At 38.7% G+C, this 24,703-nt stretch overlaps 1 protein-coding gene and 1 pseudogene across 3 annotated transcripts in view; both read right to left on the reverse strand.

Moving 5' to 3' along the window:
- Positions 1 to 444: 444 nt before the first annotated feature.
- The window catches only part of CD96 (CD96 molecule), a 70,826-nt gene continuing 46,567 nt past the window's right edge, over positions 445 to 24,703 (reverse strand). Inside the window, exons 9-14 of one of the 2 annotated variants that reach the window (XM_081138630.1) lie at positions 13,929 to 13,997; positions 13,327 to 13,398; positions 7,508 to 7,573; positions 6,615 to 6,704; positions 3,511 to 3,634; positions 445 to 1,499 (exon numbers count right to left, since the gene is read on the reverse strand). In XM_081138630.1, the coding sequence (XP_080994756.1) occupies positions 1,391 to 1,499; positions 3,511 to 3,634; positions 6,615 to 6,704; positions 7,508 to 7,573; positions 13,327 to 13,398; positions 13,929 to 13,997 (530 nt within the window). In that variant the 3' untranslated portion in view covers positions 445 to 1,390. The remainder of the gene's footprint in view (positions 1,500 to 3,510; positions 3,635 to 6,614; positions 6,705 to 7,507; positions 7,574 to 13,326; positions 13,399 to 13,928; positions 13,998 to 24,703) is intronic. The other variant, XM_081138631.1, reaches the window with a different exon arrangement.
- Positions 9,605 to 10,422, reverse strand: LOC308557901 (cytosolic 5'-nucleotidase 3A pseudogene; annotated as a pseudogene). The gene has a single exon. The product of its transcript is annotated as a cytosolic 5'-nucleotidase 3A pseudogene (transcript).

A 24,703-nucleotide genomic window follows, 5' to 3' on the forward strand; every position in this document is an offset into this window, starting at 1 on the left:
ATTCTGATCAATGAGAAGGGACTTCCACTGGTTTAGCAGTTCTCAACATTGGTTGAACACTTGAGCCATTTGTGAGAGTGCTTATGCCTGGGCCTACTAGAACAGAGATTCTGATTTAATTGATCAGGAGGGACAGCCTTGATATCAAAAAGGTTCTCCAAGTTAGGGATAAGTACACTGAAAATGAAGTAAAGATTCCTTTTGAGACTCAAACCCTACACAATTTGCTATCATATCTATCAGCATCTGTTCTTCCCTCCTGGTGCAGGGGACTGTGGCAAGGTTTAGAGGGACAAGGGGCATCAGTAATTTATTCACTCACAAACTACTGCCGAATACAGAGCAGATCAGGCTGACTAGGTTTCTTTCCCCACCACCTGTATGTTCTGTTTGAACTGTTTTATAAAAGACTGGTAGGAGCAGGGTTAACTCATCAATGCTAGTCTGATTTGAGGCTCTTTATTTGTTTCAAGACATATCAATATCAAACAGGTACATTGAGTGAACAGAAAGGTCCCCAGATAAAAAAGAGACTAATGGGAATTAAATTAGTTAGGTTAGCGTTAGGCTGTCTGTTTACTTATAGAACAGTTTGTCAGTGGTTTGATACACACACACACACACACACACACACACACACACACACACACACAGGTAAAGCTGAGAATGAAGTCACTCTTAGCTCATATAACTTTAGAAGCCAGTTAAGGGCTGTATCTACTAGGCTACTTGGTTGTTGGTTAGTTGTCTCTTCGATCCTTCCTCATCCTCTGGGACAGAATCTTGGGCTACATGTACTGGGAAGAAGGGTGAAGGAGGATTGAAGCTGGGGTTCTTGTGCAGAATATTCTGTTTTCCTCCAGTGAGAATAAACAACAGAATTTCAATATGGAGGCAAGTTGCAATTTTCCATTATTTGGAACTCTTGCTAGAACTTTCACATTTTCTTCCTGTAATTTTCCTAGGGAATGCAAAAACCTCAGAGATTATCATGATTTTGGCAAATAGTTTAGAATGTTGGCAGATGCCCAAAGAGAAAACGATCTGTTAGGGACATATGCTTGAAACCATTGTTGTCACCTCAGTCAGATAATTAAAATGAAAAATAAAAACACTGCAAGTATTTTTTAATGGCAGCAGCCTAATTTGCACTTCTTACATAAGCAAGAACATTCCTACAGATTGCACTGGGTGCCAGCACAACATATCCTCTCTCTTCTTTAAAGGCATATGCAGATGAAAGTTGCTGGGAAAACAGGTCATTCTCTTCCGACATCCATTTCAGCAGCAGGAGAGGCTTGGCTAGAGGGCAAATATTTAACACAGCAAAATATCTACCTTCTCAACAGGATTCTAGCAGAGTTTTGTTGTATGGCAAAGCCTTAAAGGACTAGAGTGTTTCCATCTCATGATAGGGCGGATCACTTCCAATGGGCTCTTGAATGCAAGTGTACTTGATGGGAGGTGGAGGTGGCTTGAAAGGCGGGGGTCTTTCCATGCTAGGAAAAACACATGGATCTTTCAGTGCTAAGAATGTGAGAGGGTGATTGAAAGAGATATATATGTACATATTTATAATATACATATACACATATATATAAAATATTCTTTTAAAGTAAGAAACAGAGAAAGAGAAATACCCCACTAAACTCTCTCAGATTTTCTTGGTACCCATATAACCTTCTGCTTGCTACTTTTATCATGATCATATCATTAATTAATATTTATATGGTAATTTTATAGTTTGCAAAGGGCTTTTGTCATTACATTATTTAATTTGTATCTAGAAATTGAATATTACTGACACCATTCCACAGATAAAAATGAAGTACAAAGGTTTTAAGTATCTTGCTCAACAGGACCAGAGCAGCAATTCAAGTCTTTTAACCAAAACCCATACTCTCCATGGCAACTGCTTCCTAATAGAAGTGCTTCTCTTATGTGAGTTAAAACATTCCTCCAGAGGAAAAAATTTAAAATTCTGGAACCAAAGACTGAAGCTTTTCAAATAGTCCCTTTACCAACCTTACCCCCAGCCTTCACCCACACACTCATTATGTGCTGTGGGGATCTGGTTGAGGTGGGAAGTAAAGCTCTTCTGACTTGGTTGGTACTAAATAGATAATGCCATGATCCCTCTCTTTAAGTCAGTAAACATTCTGAATGTCATCTTTGTATAAAGTACTGTTTTCTGTTATCACAACTCATCTCTTGCCTGAAATGCATCAAGCATAGAGGTGAGTGTGGTATTTAGCTGCACAAATGCTCCACCCCTCTTGATGTTAGAAAACAGGAATATATCTGTGAGCAGATTTATGTCCATGACTCAAACATCTGCACCCCTTGTCTGTCAATCCATAGCATCTCAACTTCATTCTCTCTCTCTCTCTCTCTCTCTCTCTCTCTCTCTCTCTCTCTCTCTCACACACACACACACACACACACACACATCTTTCAAGAGATTGTTTCTCATCTCTATATAACACAGATATTTGACTACAGCACAACAAAAAATCATTTCAGATTTTTAGAGTCCCATTTTCTCATTCTATGGTATAAATCCCAATGCCTGTTACCTGGTTTTGTGGTGCTTTAATGGAGACAATGTTTATCAAAAGGTAGATAAAATTCTAAGAAATTTGCACTTCCATTTTTTTAGGTAAATTATGAATTTCTTAAGGTCACATGGTAGCCAAAGTGTAGTACTTGGATAAGAATCCACAATTTCTCACTACTGGTTTAGTATGTCATTCACCATGAAACATTCCCTGCACGTGGTTATAGTCTTTGTGGTTACTCTCAGAAAAGTACAAGGTACTGCGCCATGGTCAATGTTATCTTAGATAGTAGTCGTAAGGTACATGGGAGATCAGCCCTATGTATTAGGAGGGTCTCCTCTAATCATGGACTAATCTGTACTGATCCAAAATAGCCAGAGTGGAGCATCACCTTACATGTCATTTCGGATTGTGGATTGGAAGAGGAGCTCCCAGAAAATATTCCAATAAGACAAAAAAAAGGGGTGACCCACTGCTTCCTTTCTTTTCCTCTTGGGGAAAAAGGTACAGGGTAGTAAAAGCCCATTCTGCTGAAAAGCAGCTGGAAATTTCTTAAAATTACCTTTCTCACTCAATTTCACACTTGAGCATCTAGGCACAGCTAGGCCCAGGCAGTTCAGAGATGCATGAAAATGAAAAAATAATGAAGATTAAAAGAAAAATTATTTTCAATTTTGAGGTAAGGTGAGGTTCGGTTTTTATTTCATGCCCACTGACTTGTCTCATCTGCTGAGTGTAGTGTTACAGCCAGAGCAGGCAGAGGGGATACCCAGTCAGAAGTTGTGCACTTAATCCCAACAGTGTGGGGCTAGGAAAGCTATGTAGCCCTTCTGAGCCTTGTTTCCTCAGTTAAATATGAGAGAGACTCATATAGGAAGGATATTTATAGTGCTGAGTGAATAAGGCATGTTGAAAAAGGATCTGTTTCTGCATATCTTAGCATTACACTCACATTTCTTGCTGGTACTGACACCATTTTCTCACTCCAAGACCAAACAATACCAGGCAGAAAAAGAGCAAAGCTGCTACAATCACAGGCCAGGACATTCCATCTTTGGGCTTATTAATCACAATACCTGAAAAGGGCATAAAGAGAGAGGAATTTTAATGCCAAACTCTGGCCACTGGAAACCAGAGTTAATTGAACTGTTTCTCCTACCTGACACATATTTCATTCAAGGGCCATGAGGTGTTCCTTGAGCACAGTCGTGCTTTGGGATCATGTCTATGCCCTTTTCTCATTTCTGGTTTGGCATTTAAACAACTGCATTTTTACACGAATGTCTTTCTTGTGCATATGTTCCATGACTGATCTTTTCCTTCATTTTCCCAAGGCCCTGGACAATTCCTGACACATGGTACCCAATGAAATGTTGGAACGAATTTGTAGGAATGAATAAGTTAAAATGATAATCTTTTCATCTGTATTACAAATTTAATCCAGTAAAGAAAACTTTATCTGTGAACCAACAGTCTAGCTTTGGATTTTCTTATTCTTGAAGAAGCCATTAAATGCTTTATGGAAGTATGTGTGATAGGAGGGGGACAAAAGAGGAGACAGCGACATGACATTCCAAAGTCCTGAAGGGCCAAAGCGAGCAGTGCTGGCCACTACTTATGGAGTTGTAGTGCCGAAAAGACTACGTGCCAAGACGTCTCATGTGAATGTCACTCAGGCAATCATATCCAGGGGAGAGGTTTTCTTGACCTTTTCTATCACTTTCCCTCTTTTTTTCTCCCCATATCCATTTCAGAAATAGAAAGGGGAGGATGGACAAAAGGGGTTAAAATGAAACCAGTTTGTTTTGCTGTTTCTGTGGTCTGAAAAGGAAGTTGAAAATAAAGAACTGGCTAAAATTATATCGGTGAGTAATCAATCAATAGGCTGATTTTTTTTTTTTTTTTATCTCTGCTGACCATACCCATACTCAACTCATTCATTAACTTTTAAACATTTGAATACTAAGTTAAACTGCATGAATCAAACACTGAAATATTATGGATTCTAGACCAGCAGTGAAATAAATATCATACTCTGGATGGCTTTACTTTTTTAGTAAATAAGGTTGCCTGGTTCTACCTGGAAGTAAATAGAAGTATTTCCTTTTCAAAAAGCACTTATGATCATGTTAAAAATTCAAACAGCACAGAAATATAAAACTACAATGAAAAGGAAGCGCCCTTACTACTTCAGGTGCCAGTTACCTACACTAGAGGCAACAGCTTTCAATAGTTAATTACATATTCTACCAGAAAATTTCTATGCATATATAAACATGTATATCATGAATATATATTCCTTTTATTACAAATGGGGGAATCCTGTACATACTGTTCTGTCTGTCCCCTGGTTTCTTTCTCTTAAAAAAAAAAGAAGTTCTTGGAATACTTCCCAAAGAAGTGCATGGAGATTTATCTCATTTGATTAAACTACTGGCTAATTCCCCAATGTATGGATCTACCATAGTTTATTTAATTGGTCTCTTAATGTTAGGTAGTTGAATTGTTTCCAGGCTTTTGTTATTTCTAACAACACTCCAGCAAAATCCTTATACATTACAGATAGATCTTTGGCTCTTTAGATTACATAGATCATTTGGGGAAAAAGTGCATTTTTGTATCAGAATTATCTGGATTGATTTTCTTTTATTGTTTTGATTAGATTATAAACTATTTGTAGATGGAAACTAGGTTTTAAATTTCTCTTATTGTCTAGATTTATTATGCTGGTTTTAATACAGCAAAGTCTCAAAAAAAAAGATACAGGCTAAAAAAATGGATATAAATATTTGGTACCAAGTCTTTTCTGTTTTACATAGTTTGAAAACTATGCAGCCACATGATGTCATGTTAACATTGGTTATCAGTGTTGAAGGCTTTCCCTTTTACAACTCAAATCCAGGGATTCAAGGTCTTCCTGATGGTCACCCTACCTCAGCCCTGTTGAAACCGACACTGAGGGTACCTTGCAAGCTCATGCAGTCTATAAGGCACAACCATGTGGTACTGGGTATGTGAAGGTGGCTAGAGAGAGTTCATAGTAGTTCAGACCACTAGAATATCATGATCACAAAAGAAACAACCATACATTTGGACAACTCAGGACCACACAAAGTTCTGTTTTAGTGAAGTCAAAATTGACTGGGCTCTAGACTAGCAGTAAGGTGGGATATGACTTTTTATCCCCAAAGTTTCAAAGAAATGAAAAACAAAAGGTTTTCAATGGGTGTTATATTAATGTTTACAAATTTTCTTCAAACCAAATACAGAAACTGAGACCACTGACTTCAGGAATGTCTCAGCGCAGAAGCAGAGCTCCAACCTTGCCCCATCTTCAAGGTAGGCAGTTCTTAAAGGCACCAATATCTTAAAGATATTGGTAGGGTCTCTGTTTGCAACTCCATTGCCATGTTGTGTGAAGGATGATGCTCTAATAATCTGAGGATTGCATGACCTTCCATATGAAACAAGCTGAGAACCCAGGTGAAGAGTTCACTAGTCAAGTGAATAACCCCTGAAGTGAAAGTGTCGATTATACCTCTGAATTTACAATCAAGGCCTGCACTAGGAGGGTCCTAACTTTATTGAATCCCTTGCCCTCTTATGACATAAGCTAAGCATTGAAAAACTTTTATTAGTTGAATATAGGAATTAAATTCTCTTTGTTCCAATACTCTTCTTCTTGACTCCAACTATATTTTCACAAGACTGAAGTGTTACTCACTACTTTTCACTTGGGTAATCAATCTCATTCACTTTTCAGGTTTTAATTTTAATTTTTTTCAGCAAGTCCTTTTTTGTTCCCCAATTAAAATCAGGTCTTTCTGTTAGACTCTGATAATACCTTGTACTATATCATAGCATGTCACAAATAAATTTAATTGTATGGTTACTTATTTACTATTTATCATCTCTAACAGATTATAATCTTTAGGAAGCCAGTGTTTTCACTGTATACCCAACAACGGTACAGCTTCTGGCAAACCATAGATACTCAATAAACTTTTTTTGAGTGAATAAAACATAACATCCAAAAATAAGTGGCAAATGACTCACTGGTGATATGGCTGTAATTATTTTTAGTGGATCTATTGGCAGTTGTGGGAAGTTCTGATAATTCTTTGGTTGTGCTGGTGAAGTCATCACCTAGGGATACAAAGGGGATTATCAGAATAGATCTTAATAGCCATCTCAACCTGATCAAATGGTGTAAAATCATGATTGGATTTCCATTATTATTAGGAAAAGCTTAATTTGAATGGCTTAAATGCTCCTAAAATTTAATGTGTAAAGTTCACTAAGGACTAATTTACAGTAAGGCTAGGATCCTAGGATCTACCTAACAGCTACCAAAGTAGTGAAACTTCCTACTGGTTTAAAGAAAAAAAAAAGAGAAAAGCTGTACAGCACACACAATAAGCCAATATCTGCTAAAGAATCTCCATGAGAAATTTAAGTAATTATGGGAAAATATCTTAATTTGGAATCATTGAAAGATGAGGTCTATCCCTATTTTCTCAGGATATCAGAAGTCCAGCCAATGAAAATACTAATTCTCCCAACTCTAATGTGTTTGAAAAGTTCAGTAAAAATTCCTTTGCAACATTCAAGTAGACAAGTCCATATTGACAAATCATCCAATTTTCCAATGAAAAAATAAAACAAAATAAACATTTAATGAATTTAATTGGTTAAAAAAAGCTATTGTGTAGATTTAATGTTGAAATAAAAGAGAGAAAAATCTAAGACTTGGTCTCTGACTAACTTCTTTCAGTGACTGGGAAGAATTTTGATTCCATTCATTATCATTGTCACTCATTTTCATTATCAAGATGTACTCTTAAGTACCTATCTAATATTGGGTTCTTATCAGTCCTTGTTTGTTAATCTCCACCCAGATAAAACAGACCACTACCTTCCCTGACCTTAAATTTTCTCCATGTACTCACCCTGAAGTGTCGAGCCTACACTTGAGGGGGGTGAACTGTACGTTTCACTGGGCATCCATGAAACTGCTAAAGGAAGAAAGAGCATATTGGAAAAATCAATCTGTGTAAGACTAGCTGTTTTCTCTTCTTGACCTTTAATTGAATCTAATGATTATAAAAAGGGATATTAATATACATTCAAAGTATCATCATTGAACTATTCTGCAGCACACATTAGAAAGTCCCAAGATAAAGTGGGAGTTGAGGGAATGCTTGTGGTCCTGATGTCTCTAATAGGGAAGGTTTGGATTATAGCTACGTAGAAGAAAGAAGAAGAAAGGAAAGGAAAATACCAGGAGAGGTTCTTCCAGCCACAGAGAGTGTGTTGTGACTATTCTCATGTCCATCCCATAGATGAGCTAAAAGAACAGGAGAGAACAAAAACCCAGGCGTGTCACAGTGGCCTTTAGTCAAGGAAAGGTGCCAACAGGACTTTGAAGATCTTGGTAGAACACAGGAGGGAACAAACTAGTTTGTATTTGTGGGTAAGCTGACATTCTCCTTCAACTGTGAAAACTGAACTCTGTCAACAGTGAATTATCAAACCCCCATGGTCACAGGCCTGTTAGCTGCTGGGTGTGTCCTTTGGATGCATTCAGAGGCAAACCTTCCCCTTAAGTGGATGGCAGCAAACTCAGACAGCACATATGGCTTTTGAAATAGATCCATTAACTCATTTTGTTTAGTTCCCCATCTCTGGCAAGAGAAATCTACTTGGCAAACTCCCCATATCTGTATTTGATAACAGGCCAATAATATGATGTAAAGTAAAATAACTATAGTGGTGCATGAGTAGTATGCTCATTTATTTAAAACATTGGCATACATAATTTTACAAGTTAAATGTTTTCTTGTGTGTCCAGACCAAAGCAAAGGAGCAAAACCAAACCAAAATAAAATAAAACAAACATTTAAAAACAACCTTAGCCTTCCCTTCTTGGCTTTTCCCTGAATACCGGTGGCAGTTGCAGCTGCAGACAAAGGTATATTATCAGGTCCTTCAGAAGAGGTATAAGTCAGTGCTTTCTAGGGATTGGTCACAGAACAGTCTGTCATGGCAACTTCCATGTGGAGTCACCCCACAGGAAAGGGTGTTTTTTCACATAGCTATTATGAGTTTGACTAGGCCAGAGAGATGTTCTTATCTTCAATATAATTCTCTAACCCTGCACCTGTGATCTTGGCTCTTTTTTTTTTTATAAACAGAATACCAAGGTCTACAGATGATGATGGAGCATTTTTTTAATGTCCATTTTTAATGGTTAAGCCATTAAGCCAGGAATTTGATTGACAAAGGGCAACACCTATAAAAAGAAATTGGGACCAGGCCTAGATTTAGGTACAACAATTTGCTTACTTTTTACTTTAAGGCTTGATGTCTTTATACCTTATCTCTTCAAATTCAGTTTGTAAGAAAGTATGTGATTAATTAGTTATACTAAGATATAAATAGTTGATCAAGTGCTATCCCTTTAAGGAAAACAGGTATTTTTAAAAAAGATTTTCCATCTCATATTTATTATCAGCAGGTTAATAGAGAACATTTTTTAATGATCAGTTACATGTGAACACCAAGAATTTGTTTTTTTAAGCATAACACAATTTCGGGAGATGGTGATATCATCAGCATGATTCATCCAAATTTAAAAAAATGGCAATATTTAAAATCATGCAAATTATTTGACCATTTTATAAAGCTTATTTTTAGACTTCTAGGAATTTTTCAAGTGTAAAAAGACATCTTAAAAAATGTGTGATAGAATTAAACTACAAAAGCTACTTTGAAAGAGTAGGGAGCTATTTTTTTAAATTTGGTTTTAAGATTGTATTTTAACTTTGTTTAAAAAAATACAGTGGGGAGTGTATTGAGGGATATGAAGAAAAAGGAGCTTCCAGTTGATGGATTCAACATGTCGGAACATACTTAAGTAATGTAAAAAAAAAATCTTCAGGAGAAAGAATATATTATAAATAAAAGTCTTTCAGCAAGATGAAGAGATGAACAATTTTTGCATCAAATGCTCCCACAGGAGAGAGGGCTTCCTGAAGAATGCTTGTTTATAGCCTCCTCAGGAAGACAGAGTTGGCTACCTCCAGTGATTTATCTTTCACTAAGCAATACTTTTCTAAAAGCTCCTATACTCTATCATTTAGATACTCAATTTTTAGAATGTGTTCCACATCTACTACTCCATCTGCTGTTTTTTAAGTCTTGAGAGCCTCAGCAGAATTGTGTTTCTATTATTTTTTAATTGATTGAACTAGCCTGTGCTCTTCAAGGCATTGTCATGTTTTTTAAATACTAGAGTTAAATCTCTTTCAAACTTTTGAGCACCCATTTTTATCAAATCCACAAATGAACATGACTTTGACATTTGGATGATAAACATCAGTTTGATGGATAACCTCCATTAGTACATCACCATTATCAGCTAAAAACATGAACACAGGAATACTGTGTTGATGGAGTTTCTCCCATAAATTTTTATATTCTCTTTTTAGCATAACCTTGATTTCTTTCACAATATCTTTACATTTTACTTTTGGTAAAGCTTGTTCAACAAGGAAACTATGTGGTACCATTCTACCATAAAAGCGTACTTCTATGGTAAAAACAGGATCAACTTTAATAGCACAGTATGTTTCATTTAGTTGCAGTAACTTTTTTTAGATGTCTGTCTGTAACCAGTTTACAGTTGTCAAGAATTGGACATGTTAGGCATTTTCCCTTTGTAGGAATATCTACTTAGCGTCATATCAAAGTCTCTGATTATCTGAAGTTCAGCAGCTCCTCTTTTGATGAAACCACAGGTAATTTCTGTTACTTTTGTAGGGTATTTGTGGTAAACTGAACTTCTCTGAAATCCTGGAATCATTTTTGCATGTCCAGACTTTTTCTAGGTCATCTAGTCTTCCTAAAGGGACTCTGAGTTCTTCTGTCCTTAATTTTGTCCTAGAACATTGACATAGGTAGCAAAATAACCAGAGATGAGGGGCTTAGATATGGAGACCTCAGTGACCTTGGTCTGCCCTATCTTCCTCTTCAGGGTGACTGTGTACTCGGCCAGCACTGCCTCTTCCACCAGAACATACATGCTGGAACTAGCTACAGTGTCTACTCTTGCCATGATCTCCTAGTCCAAGGATAGGACCCTCATGCTCTTCCCAACCACAAAAAGAAGACATTCATGAGCTTTCAAAGTGTGAGGTTTGTGTGCTCACTGTGAGGAAGGCCCCAGAAACTGGTAGTTTAACAAACAATAGAATTTTAAATCAGAGAAATACATCTTTAATTTGAGACTGACTAATTGGAAACTAGATGACAGAATGGGAGAACAGCATTTTAGACAAAAGGAAAATGGAATGAGATGAGACCTGAGACATATAAGATTTTAGAATTTGAGGACAAGAGTGGTGAATTTAAAGAATCAGCATCCCAGCCAACAAGGAACAGAGGGACTGAAGGTTATCATGGAGACTGGAAGACGAACAGGGCCCAGCATTGCTGTGGGCTCTCTCATTGCTATGTCCCTGCCACTGACTCTCAGCCCCTCAACTCTAGCCTGTCCATCACCCTCTGCCAATGGAAAGTAGAAAGGGTTGTTAAGAAATTGTTAGGTACAGCTACCAAAAGCCTGGGAAGACCCAGACAGAACCACAGACAGGACAAGCAATGCATCTTTAAGATTTAAGAAGAATACATGAATTTTGAAGGACAGGCAATGCATGGTTAAAGAACAGAATAAAGACCCCATGTGAGGTCAATAAAAGGTACTCTGAGGCCCAGGTGTGTGTGTGTGTGTGTGTGTGTGTGTGTGTGTGTGTGTGTGTATGTGTTGATAATAAGCTTGTTGATTTTGGTAATGGGGCAAGTTGGAAGCATAGGGGACCATGGAGATTCATATCATTTTTCTGCTTGTCTAACTTGACAGACTGACTGATTTAAATGTGACATTCATCTCCAGTGGACCAGATGGATGATAGGGAAAACCAAAATGAAAAAAGTAATTAAGCTCCAATTTTCTGCCCCATGGCCTGATCACCTGAGTGTCAGGATGAAAATATGTCCTTAGATATTATTAGCCTTATAAATTTTGGGCATTTAGATGGTCAGATTTGGTATCCCCATTTCATAGGTGATTAAAGTGAAATAAGCATTTCTGTTTCAGATTGAGGAAACTTGGAAGCTGAACTAAGATTAGACTTTAGTATTCTAAAATCCAAGCTTAGACTTCTTCAAGTTGATAAACAAAATGACAACAAAAAAATACATTAAAACATGTATTTATAAATTTAGTGTAAATACAAAGAACTCAGAACCATCTAGTGATATCCAAATAAATATAAGCTACATAAAATAAATGTATAAACAAATATCCTATGCACATGTTCACAAAAAACAAGGGCCTTAGAAACACTGTTGTGTGTTTATTTCACCAGAAATCCATCCATTATCATTCTTTTCCTGCCTCTGAACATTTCATAAATCTATTGAAATAAACATACTGGAAGAAAAAAAATCCCATCACCAATGCCCATCATGAGTCTTGCCAAATGCATCATCTAATATTGGCTGTTACATTACAGTACAATCCAACGAGTAGAAACATGTTTCAAAAACAGTTTGGCAGTAAGCAATCAATATTCACTTGTTGGATCTTAATGTGTTTTTGTAAATGATTGTAAATAGAACAACTCACTGCAGGGATTTTTTTCTGTAAGTTTATGGATAAAAAATGGCAATTAGTTAACAAGGACTCCTTATTCTTACACAAGTAAAAATCTGGGTTTTACGGCCAGGAAAAAAATTATTTATTGCTTTTAAAGTTCCTTTCTAGATTTCACAATTTCTATGGCTATTTTTGTTATAAAAATGATAAAAAAAAATGTGTGAAGATAAATAGACTTTTCAATTTGGCAAAGACAGAAAATGTGAAGGATTACAATATTTCATCTCATTATGAAATCTATTAAAAAAAAACCAAGAATAGACTTGAGTAAATTATAAAGGACTTTTGAGCTTTTCCAATTTCTGAGGCAGAAAGTACCTTGGGTGGCCTGCATGCTTCACACTGATGTGATGCATGGGGTGAAAAGAATTTCTTTTTTGTTCCTGGCACACCTAGTATTGTAATAATAATTTATAAAGCAAACAAATAAGAAGTTCAAAAATTTCATTTAAGTAGATCATTTCTTTTCACTGTATTTACATGCTTTCTTTCTTGTCCTTGCCCATATGTACACATATTCTTTCAATCACTCAAGAAATATTTGCTGAGCACCTGTGTATGCCTGCCATTGCCACTGCTACAAACTTTAGGATACCACAGTGAACAAGGCAGAAAAAGGGTTAGGTACCTGTACTTGTGCATCTTACATTCTTGTATAATTTCAATAGACAATCAAATAAATAAAATAAAGAAAAATATCAGAAAACAAGTGTTATGCTGAGAATTAAAATATGGGATAATACATATATATATGTAATTATAGCATAAATTTAAGTCGGAGTTCAGCTTTTTTGTTGTAACATTGTCCAATAAACTCTTTTGCCCACAGCTACATAATTTCCCCCATTGTAACCAACAAGTAGAATTTAATTTATCTGTTCAAGACTATCTATTGAGAAATAACTATATGCTCAGCTCCAACATCAATGCTTTCAACATGGTAGATGCTTTGTAAATATTTGTTAATATTACGAACAAAGCACATAGGAGTTGCTCAGTATACGTGTTGAATGAATGAGGCACAGAGGCCTGAAAGGAACTCATACTTACAGTTGCTGGTGTCTTTTTCAATGGAGGTCCAGGAGTAGTTGAAGCTTTGGGTAGTCACATTGGAATTGCTAGCTGTAAGACAAAATTTCCAGAATCCAACCTTTTCATAAAGCTGTAATTTAACTTTGCTTTGATGTGCTGAATTTTTGATCTATGTGACTTTAGGGAAATCTGAAAATTGAAATATGCTTCCCTACAAGGGAATGCTAGCTGGCATATTGCGTGAAAGTTCTACAGCTTATGTTTAATGCCAACTAGTCATGATTTGCTTTTTTTTTCTGTTCTTGTAACCAACTCAGATCACTGGGAGTACTGTTGAGACTAGTTAAATATACCTTAGAATCCCATGACAAATAAAAGGTACATGACAAATTAGTTTAATAAAAAATCACCAACCCTTATTTTTAAGATTATAGTGATTGTCATAACAACATGTAGTAACCAGATTACTAATTACAACAAGTAACTCAAACCCGAAATATCAACATCAGATGAGAAAATAGAGCCTTTTGCCCAACCCTCAACATTATCATGGTCTGTAATAAAAATTGTGAACCTGTCGCCTGTTTTGAATCATATCAGGAAAGCCTTGCTATACTCACTCTGAGGCGTGTTGTTTGCAGTCAGTGTACTCACATCTCCAGGGGTCATTGAAGACGTAGCTGGATATCCTATTTTGAAAATAAAGTTTCCAAATTGTCATAGCTATTTACATTCACATGTTTAACTCTGTCACTGTGATTAACAATGGTGGCATGCAGAGCATGGAATGTTAGAGCTGGAAAGAATCTGAGTGAATATAGTATTCACTTCATTTTATAAATTATGAAATTGAGGCCAAAAGGTACATGCTTATGGTTATATACCGAATATTCAGCATCATTTATTTTATTCTAACCTAGTTCTCCTAACTAATGCCAAATGTGTTACATTCATACCTTCACAATATATTGTTACAGTGTCTACTATGTGCCAGACTCTATTCTACATGCAAATAACAATAAAGACAAGGTCCTCACCCTCATGGAACTTACTTACAGCGAATTTTCACAATTGTATATAATATTTTAACATACTAAATATGCTTTTGTGTTTACATCAATTTCTAGCTTTCAGAGTCATCTCTATCTTTATAATCCTTCATTTTTCATTCTCCTCTACCCTCCCTTCCCCCTAAAATGAAAGACTAGTTCATATTCATTTGAAAATATCTCTGAGGATAAAGCAAATTAAAGAAGAAAAATACCTAACCACACTTAATTGAAAACGTGTTGTTTCTTGGAAAGGCAAATTTTCAATATATTTTATTTATGTGTATTTCTCTTTTGTTCCAAAACATATTTTAGGTGACTTACATAAATATGCAGTGAAAGAAGCTAAAAGAAGTGCAGAGAAAGGAAAAATAAGGGCAAGGAAAATATAGTTATAAAAGGTATGTTGAGTCCCCTTGAAACCTGAGTGGAGATAGTACACAAAATGCATTTCTTGATGTCATGGGCTTTTGGTAGCTATATGCCCAACATTTGGTCAGAACTTTCTAGTAACAATGCTAAGAAATAAAGAATATATGTTATGCCATTGATGGACATCATAAGATCAAAAATAGTCAATTTTCAAGAGAAAATACAGTTATTTCTTTTATTATGATTAAAAACAAATTTCTCTTTTAATATCTGTGAAGATTTGAAAAGGTTACACAAAAACATCTCTTAGACTCATAATGCATTTTTGAGTACAGATACATTTATTAAAAGACACACACAAAAACCAAAAAAACCCCCAAATTTCTCCCCAGGCTTTATAAAAAGAATACTGTATAATGTATACAATATTCTCAACAATATCCTTACATTCTGACAGCCAGCATGCTCATTCACTCTCTGGCTTTAGATAGGAGTGAATGGCACCCCAGCTTCCCAGGCACCTCAATTCTGGGTAAGGGTATGCCTTAAATAGAAAACCTGCGTAATCAAATCTTTAAAAAAATATATGTAGGATAAATAAATAAATTGGCATTATGGTTTCTGCATCGATAAGCAGTTCACCTATAGAGATGATCAACTGCAATCGTTTTGCAACGCAGCCTACCAGTGAACATCAAAGACATACTCCCCCCCAGCTCCCTGGACAGTCACATGTGGAGAGATGTGTCAGAAGCTGCCTCAGGTCATGCTGTCCGAGGAACTAAAATGGGCACCCAGCATGAGGATGGGCAAAAAAACTGTTGTAAAGACCAGATATGAATAGCTTTACTAATCCAACAAATACAGAGTGCATAACGTGTGCTGGAACAGGGACGAAGTGAAGAGAAAGAGAAATTTTGCCTCTGCCCTCATCAAACACAGTTTGGTGAGAATAATGGTCAGTGTGGGAGACTCCTGGCTGGTCACCGAGCCAGCCCCTTCTTTCTAGCGTAGACACAGTGAAGCACAATTCCTAGTCCCCTGTGTGGTTAGGTGTGGCCATGTATTGAGTCCTAGGCATGGATTGTGAGTGGGAGCGGTGATTGCCATGTCAAGGACTGACCTATAAAGCCTCCCACGGATAAGCCCCCATGTACTATCTTTCCTCGTGTACTATCCAGACCTTGTGATGCAGGGAGACTTAGAAGCCGTAACTGAAAGGTGACAGAGCTGCCCGCAGCCTGGGTTCTTGAATGACTGTGGAACAGAGCACCCAGACACACGCTTGGCCCTTCATTGGCTCTTTTCTTAATGATAAAGGGACCTATACTATATCAAGTATAAAGGAACACAATAAAATTTCAGAATTTGTCACTACTGCGGTTTGTTTCCCTTCCCTTGCAAACAGTAGAAGCCTGATTGCAGTTCAAGGTGATAGCGCCGCTTGTGGTAGAGAATGGTTCTGTGGGGTTCCGAGGAGGGAAACATAAGCAAGAAGGGACCTCGAGGAAGGCTTTTGGGAAGTAGTGACATAGCAACCAGGCCTGAGGGATCAATGAGTAAGACAAGCTGGGGGTTGGGGGAAGAAAAAGGAGAGGTGAGAAGAAGGTTCCGTGCAGCATGAACAGAAAAGGCAGGAGAGAACTGAAGTCAGTTCAAAAGGTTGGAGGCACTTTGTGCACAGTAAAGAGATGTGGATAGAGCCCTGGCCGGTGTAGCTCAGCTAGCTGAGCTTAGTACCTCTGCACCCAAAGGTCTCAGGTTCAATTCTTGGTCTGGGCACATACCCAGGTTGCAGATTTGATCCCCGGTCAGGGAACATGTGGGAGGCGACCAATCAATGTTTTTCTCTCAAGTTGATGTTTTCTCTCTCCCTCCAGAATAAATAAATAAAATAATAAGATTATTATTATTTTTTTTAAAAAAAGAGAGATGTGGATGGAGACGTAAGAGAAGCTATATCCCAAAGGCCCCATGGAAGAAATGACATTCAATCGAATCTTACAAGATGCTCTAACCTAATGGTAAGTCCGTGGTGGCCTGAACTGTACAGTGAAGGCTGTTGGGACAAAGAGAAATGGACAGGTTTAAAATGTGGGCTCACCAGGGTGTGGTAAATAATTGGATATAAAAAATAAAGAAAAGATAACTAAGAAGAGAGAGCTATCGCAATAACTCCCAGATTTCTGTTTGGGCAGCTCTTTGGGTCATGCTATTATCAACTGAGAAAATAAACAGAGAAGAAGCAGTTTTAGAAATGGCCAGAGTCACAAAGATGAATTTAATTCGGGGCAGATTTATCTTGAGTACGTATGAGACATTGAATCCCAGCAGAAGGTAGACTATGTGAGTCCAAATCTTAGCTGTAAGGCTGAGATACAAATAGATATTGTGAGACACCAGCATGTAGACAATAATTGAAGTAGCTGTGAGTCCCAGGGAGGGTGGGTCTGGAGAGAAAAGTGAGCCTAAGAGGGAATATGAAGGGTCCTTTCATGTAATGGACTGGCAGAAGAAAGAAGATGGAAACGAAGGAGCCAGAGAGGCAGGGACAGAGTACATGGTGATGGAGAAGCCAGGATGATTGAAGGTTTCCAGAAGCAGAGAAAGCCAGGACAACTCAGCAAGTATTTGTTAGCTAACATTGGGCACCAGTTGCTGGGTCAGTGGTGTCAAACACAGCCAAGAGGACAGATTTCCATACAGATCTCAACTTCTAGGAAGCCATTGCATTTGGCCCATCAACCTGTGGACAGAGTCTAGGAGACAGATTTGCAAAGCACTTGAAGATTTGCAAAAGCATTGTAGCTTATCTATTAAAAGCTTGAACTCCAGAGCAAGACTCCCTGGGTTGAATCCTGGCTTAGTTCTATGTTAGATGTATAATCTTGGGAAAGTCTATTGATTTCTTTTTGCTTCCTCCAATTCCTTACTTGTAAAATAGTACTTTTCCACTAGGGTGATTGCACAGACTGAGAGTCATTTCTATCAAGTACTTAGAAGAGTGCCTGGCAAGAGGTTAAGTGTTAAAATGTAATATTAGAGCTATAAAATAGGGCATCAACAGTTCAGTTCAGGTGTTGAAACTACAAGCATATCCTACCAACGGGAGACTTGAATCTCCTGATGAGTTTTACAGTTGCCCCATTTCCCGTGGTCTTTCTAGGAGGCTGATTCAAGGTAACTAATCTCCCTTTCCCAAGGCTGACCCAAGTCAAGAACTACATCCCCAAAGGCTTCATCCGAAAGGGGTAATTGGCAGGGGTGAAGAGAGCGGCAGCTTTCTGGGGCATCAGCTTTATGATGGGGAAGTAATTTCTACTGGCAGTCATCTCCTCTTTCATCTCCCTACATCTCCACTGAGCCACCAGTGGTTCAGATCCTTGTGTAGTAATTGTAGCTTCCAGCTCACTGCCTCCCACCACTCATCAAAGAGGAGGTCCAGGCCGTCTCTGTATCAAGAGCAGCTATGCTTCTCCTTTGGTAACCGGTTGGTAATATTTTATGAACTTATGGATCACAGACTCCATTTGAATTTTATTTCTCTCATTGAGATGGCTTTATCTTTGTTCCTCTGTAGCAATTTCTTCAGCTACCTATTTTTAAAATTTTGTATTGTTTGTATTTTTTAACTTATCTCATATCTTTTTTGGATCAAGGGAAGGTAAAAAAAAAATGCATAGAAGAAAGCAATGACTAGCCACAAATAATCATTAGATACTGTGAATTAGTGATAATGCTGTGCTCCTCCTAAGCTTATCTTCCACTGAGAGCCTGCAGTCTCTTACCTCCCCTCCCATGGACCAGCATCACTCACTCATTCATTCACTCACCCCTCTTCCCTCGCCTCCTCTCTACCTCTCACTCTGAGAACTGACCTCCATAGAATTCACCAAGTGACTTAGTAAGCAGAGACAGAAAGGAATTGTTTTAACAGTGGTGATGCAGTACCAGTGGTGATAATAACAACCAAGAAGAACTGGGAAATAATCACCAGAGAACACTGCGTTAATTTGTAAGCTATACTGCTGTTACCTAGAAATCTCAGGCTACGAAGCAATTGCCGGCCACCTTTTAAAATAACTCTTACTTAAAAGCAACATTTTCCTGAGCAAGTCAGATTGCCCACGCTGGGTGGCACTGATTAGTTCCAGATGATTTCATCTGGCAGTGTCCCTGGAGCCCTGAGGAAGTATGATAACTGGACTGGGCATTTCACTTGTATTAAAATGACTGATTCAATGTTCTTTTCTGGAGGTCAGAAAATAATGTGAAAAAAATCCTTGCTTACTGCGGGTTTACTGCAAAAGAAGGAGAATCCCTTCAATTCCATGTAACTCGCTTGCATGTGGAAGGAGGAGCACACGCATGCTTCCTTGGTCTTCACATTACTGTATCTCCTGCCTGGCTTAGATATCAGAGCTGCTCTGTGCTTCCCCTCACAAGCAGGCCTGTGGAGGTTGTGGAGGGCTGAATAGAGCCAATAAGCTACTGAGAACAAAAGGATCAATGACACCCCCATCACTATCCCGAGAAAGCCAAAGGTCGTTTCAGTTTTGATGGTCTCTGGCTGAATTTTGTCTGGATCTTGTCCTGAGGGTCTGAACCAGGTTGCACAGGTTATTGAAAGAGTGATCCCTTTACTATGGGACTTTGTTCATCCTGTAGAAGGCGGAGCTGAAGCCATTTAGAGAGCTATCTAGTTTCCTAGATAAATTAAATCCCACTCACTCTCCTTGGCTTTACCTGGTGGTTTAAGGTTAAGGCCCCTTGGCCTTATTTGGGTTGACCTTTAACAATATCAGCATTGCTACCTCTTGTTACTCAGCACATACACTGCTATTACTAATCCACGCCTTTGATGTGCTGTGTCCTCTGCCTGAAAACTCTCACCACCTCCCTCTCCTGCCTCAATTCTTCTGCTATTTGTATATCTTTTTTGGAAAAAATGTCTATTCAGGTCCTTTGCCTGCATTTTAACAGGCTGTTTCTTATTTTGCTATCGAGTTCCATGAGTTCCTTATATCTTTTGGATATTAATCCATTATCAGATACATGACTAGCAAGCATTGTCTCCCAACCCATAGACTGCCTTATTGTTTGTTGGTTGTTTTCTTTGCTGTGCAGAAGTATTTTTAGTTTGACATAGTATACTTTTTTATTTTTCCTTTTGTTGCCTGAGGTTTGGTGTCATATCTAAAAAATCTTTGCCCAGCTCAATGTCAAGGAACCTTTTCCCTAAGTTTTCTTCTAGGAGTTTTACAATTTCAGGTCTTATGTTTAAGTCTTTAATCTATTTTGAAGGGTTTTTTGTGTGTATGGTGTAAGATAAGGGTGCAGTTTCCTTCTTTTGCATGTGAATATCCAGTTTTCCAGGCACCATTTATTGAAGAGACTATCGTTTCCCATTGTGTACTCTTGGCACCCATGTTGAAAATTAGTTGACCATATATGCTAGGTTTTATTACTGGCCTCTTTATTCAATTCCATGAGTCTATGTGTCTTTCTATGCCAGCAGCACACTATTTTGATTACTATAGCTTGGTAGCTTGGTAGTATAGTGAGAAATTAGGAAGTGTGATGCCTCCAACACTGTTCTTCTCAGAGCTCCTGGCCTGTGTGCCCTGGAGGTTGGGACAAAAAGGACCAATGCCTGACTCAGGTTGAAGAGGCTATGTTGGGAGCCATGCTTGGCTAGCAGTGCTAAATGGACATAGAGAAGAGGGATATAATCATACTGAGGGAAAGGAGCACTTTTCCTAAAGAGGAGGTCACGGTGTCTATTTTCCCAGATAAAACTGGAGGCCATGCAAAGAATTCTCAACCCAAGAAGAACACCTAAGAGGAACAAAGAAGCCCCCAAATGAGATTGGCCTCCAGAAACTCAAGGGCTGTAGGAAGGGAAGATGCAGAAAACCAGAGGAGAGGTGTGACCTGCACTAAAGGGACAGCAACCACGGGCCAGTCACAGATTTCTGAGAAATATACCACATGCCCCTGAGGTCAGGATGACCATTCTTATCCTTCTACCCAGAAATCACCTCACCCAGATTACAGATGGCACGACAGGGAAGGTCTTTCCCCACCTATCTCTCCCCTTTTCGCTCTACCTGTGATCCCCCAAAATAGGTTCAGGCCAATAGCTAGGAGTGGAGGAGAGGAAGAAGCCAGGAAGTCACAAAGCCATCTCCCACATCTCTCTTGCACCCCCACAGACAGAAAGCCCACAACCTCACACCTAGGCTTCCACAGCTGACTCAGAACAGGCTTGGAAGGGAGGAGGGAGAGAGGACTGGACTGAATTAACTTTTGCAAGTTTTGACATTATATTTAACAAGACTTGTTAATTATTGACAGGGGTCTGGTCTTGTGACTGAAAGGGACCAGAGAGCATTTATTATATGAAAATGGCAAAAAAAAAAAAAAAAAAGCAAAGGAGTCAGCCTGAAATGTCTTTTAGAGGCCAGGAAGAAATTATTCACTAGAACTCATTTGGTCAGGGAATGATGGAAAAAAGAAAATTAGTTTTTGCTAACCTATCCAGACCAGCTTATTTATTAACTGACTGCAAAGGTAAAAGTTATTTATAAATTCAGGCTATTACTGCTTGAGTGATCTGATTAATCAAACTCAATTATCCAAGACTTCGCATTATTTCTATGTAAAATTGAACCTGAAAATGTAACTTACTTTCTCAAATAGTAATATTTTCACTTGGCCTTCCACTCCATTAACATAGCATCTATTGGCATAGCCACCTCATTTCCTCAACAAATGTGTAATTGTACTCCATCAATCACAGCACCTACATCAATTACTTCACCTGCAGCACGGAGAGCCTTTAAACCCATACCAACATTAACCAGAGAACTGCACTTAAAAGGGTAAAGGCTTAGTCACAGAAAGACAAGTATCACATGATCTCACTTATATGTGGAACTAATGAACAAAACAAACTGACGAACAAAATAGATCCAGAGACATGGAAGCAGCATGGAACAGACTGGAGAAACTCAGGGGGAAGGCATGGGGTGAGGGGAGGGAAAGATTAACAACCACAGAGCTTATATGCATAGCCCATGAACACAGACAATAGTGCAGTGAAGGTGTGAGGGTGGGGCGGAGGGGGTCAATGTGGGGGGGAGGGAAGGGGACATCTGTAATACTTTCAAAAATAAAAAGATAATTTTTTTAAAAAAAGGGTATAGGCTATCAACTACATCTAAACACACTTGAGTCAGTCTCACCAACCCCCGACATTAGGATGAGGTGGATATTGACCAGCATAAAGGAGACACGTGGTGTGAGATCCTGATCTCTGCACAAGGCCCTGTTTTCGTGTTGGAGGCAGATTGTTTGGGGAAACACATGCTTCTGAATGACTAAAGACAATGTATTGCTGGATTACTGGTTTAGAAAGGGTTTGCAGGACTCTCTTGATGGGAGATTATAGAAAGGAGGATGGGGCTCATCACACATCATGTGATGCATTTGTAGACAATAATAATTATGAAATGAAATGAAATGAAATGAAAAAAATAGGTCATCTGATAGCTGTTTCCAAGACACATCTTACTTTAAGGGGGTAAACGGAATAAACAAATATCGAAAGTAAACCAGTCATCAAGAAGGCTACCATTGTTGACTTGTGGTGACAAGTATGGGAAAAATAAAAGAAGGCCTTTAACAACCTGCAACATGTGCCCCAGGTGAAATGTGGTGAGAAGGGTGTAATGACCAGTATTTCCCAGAATTCAAGGGAGAGCACTGGAGTTTTGCATGGATTCTGCACATATCTCTGGGCAATAAGAATTATAATAATTTCAGGAGGAGAAGGGGTAACAAAAAGAGGAGGGTCTTTTTCTCTGATTTATTTCCAACTGAGGAAGCTAGCCTCACTCCCGGAGACTGCATTTCTCAGAAAACACTGGTCCAGAGAAGGGAAAGATTAATAGAAGCACAGCTGTCATGTCGACATTTTCATAGCAGCTCTACCAGCTTCACACTGGAAGGGATTTGTTCAGTGTCTAAAGATATTTATCGAGTACCCATCATGCACTCTCAGAGGCTGTAGGACTCAGTCTCTGAAGTCTGACTGTCTGGGTTCCATCCTGGCTTTTCCACTTTCTGTATGATGTTGGGTAAGTTATTTAACCTCTGTGCCTCAGTATTCATCTGTAAAATGGGATAATAATACTACCTCCATTAGTGTTGTTGGGACGATTAAAGGAGGTAATACATTTACTAGTTTAGAATGGTGCCAGACACAGTAGAGACACTCAAATATTAACAAATACTGTTAATATTATTGCTTGGTACTATTAATACAATCATGGCAGTTGGTAGAACATGTTGGATAATTGCTAGGAAAATAACTGGAAGGCTTTTGTATGATAGTCTTCTGAGAATCTTTTATTCCCCCCATGTTTAGGCAGACAACCCTGCTGAGTCTCCTGCTGCGGTATTCTCCATTTCTACATATGCCTGTTCTAGCTCAGATCATCATCACTTCAAATTGCTTGCAAACCACATCATTTGGTCTTCTTGCTCCCTGTTCTTGCTGCTACTACTTACTATATACATAGCTTCTGCTTTACTCACATTATTCACTTACTCAAAAAACCACAGTGGCCTGGCTGGTGTGGCTCAGTGGTTGAGCATTGACTCATGAATCAAGAGGTCACCAGTTGAATTCCCAGTCTGGCTCGATCCCCGGTATAGGGCATGCAAGAGGCAACCGATTGATGTTCCTCTCACATCGATGGTTCTATCTCTCTACCCCTTTCTCTTCCTCTCTCTTTAAAATCAATAAAAACACATTAAAAAAAATAAGCCACAGTGGCCGTGTGGTGATGTTCAGATCACAGTCCAAGTCCATGGTTCTCTAACTTAAGTCTATCCTCACGGAGTTCCGCTTCACCTGAGCAACCTTACAGCCACTCCCCTGCAAGTACTGCCAGCATTCGTTCTGTTTGTCTTCTTTTTTATTTTTTAAATATATTTTTATTGATTTCAGAGAGAGGAAGGGAGAGGGAGAGAGAGAGAGAAACATCAATGATGAGAGAGAGTCATTGATCGGCTGCCTCCTGCATGCCCACTGGGGATCGAGCCCGCAACCCAGGCATGTGCCCTGATCAGGAATAGAACCGCGATCTATTGGATTGTAGGTCGATGCTCAACCGCTGAGCCACACCAGCTGGGCCTGCTTGTCTTCTTATGTCCTGCACTCATTTTATTTTGTTTTTGATCAAAACTATTGTCTGAATATTTATCCCTTCTCTTTCTTCCATCTGGGGCTATATTTCCTTCCTGTCCCCACCCCATGCCCGGCGCAGACTTCCCTGATTAAAATCCCCTCACCCTCAGCACTCACTTATTTTTCATACTTTTTGTTTCCTGGATACATATGACAGTGGTGTAATTTGTCAGACAGCAACGGAAGCATCTGGACACTTAAGGCAGGAGTGACACAACCAGTGAAGGTGTCAGAAGTTGCTGTCACAAACATCACCAGAGTCTTCTTACTGCCTTGCAGACTCTGGGAATCCTCTCTTAGCTTCAGACCCAATATTTAGACCTACAGCTGATCTTGTCTGCTTCCCCTGTGACTTGTATGCAGCTAATCTCATCCAATGGCATAGTTTCCAGTTTAATCCCCTACCTCTTTCTGACATGCTTGCTCATAAATTAGTAGTTTTGTTGCATCCCCTGGGCAACTGCTTCTTTTAGTCTATATCCCTCCATGTCTGATCCCCCACTTGCCAAGGATCAGGTGTGTTCATCTGGGGAGCTGGCCAATGGCTACTCAAGGTGTCCAGGAGCAGAAATATCCAGACTGTGGGGACCAGCTAAGTTTTTAGAGAACTTAATATTAAAATCAATACATCAGGTCTAGGGTTGTGCACAGCCATAAAAAATAGGGAGGTCTGTGGCCTGGTGGGCAGTGTAATGGCAGGCTGGGCAAGCAGGTCCTG

The sequence above is a fragment of the Miniopterus schreibersii genome (assembly GCF_964146895.1).
Source record: "Miniopterus schreibersii genome assembly, chromosome: 5".
In the NCBI taxonomy this organism is placed as follows: domain Eukaryota; kingdom Metazoa; phylum Chordata; class Mammalia; order Chiroptera; family Miniopteridae; genus Miniopterus; species Miniopterus schreibersii.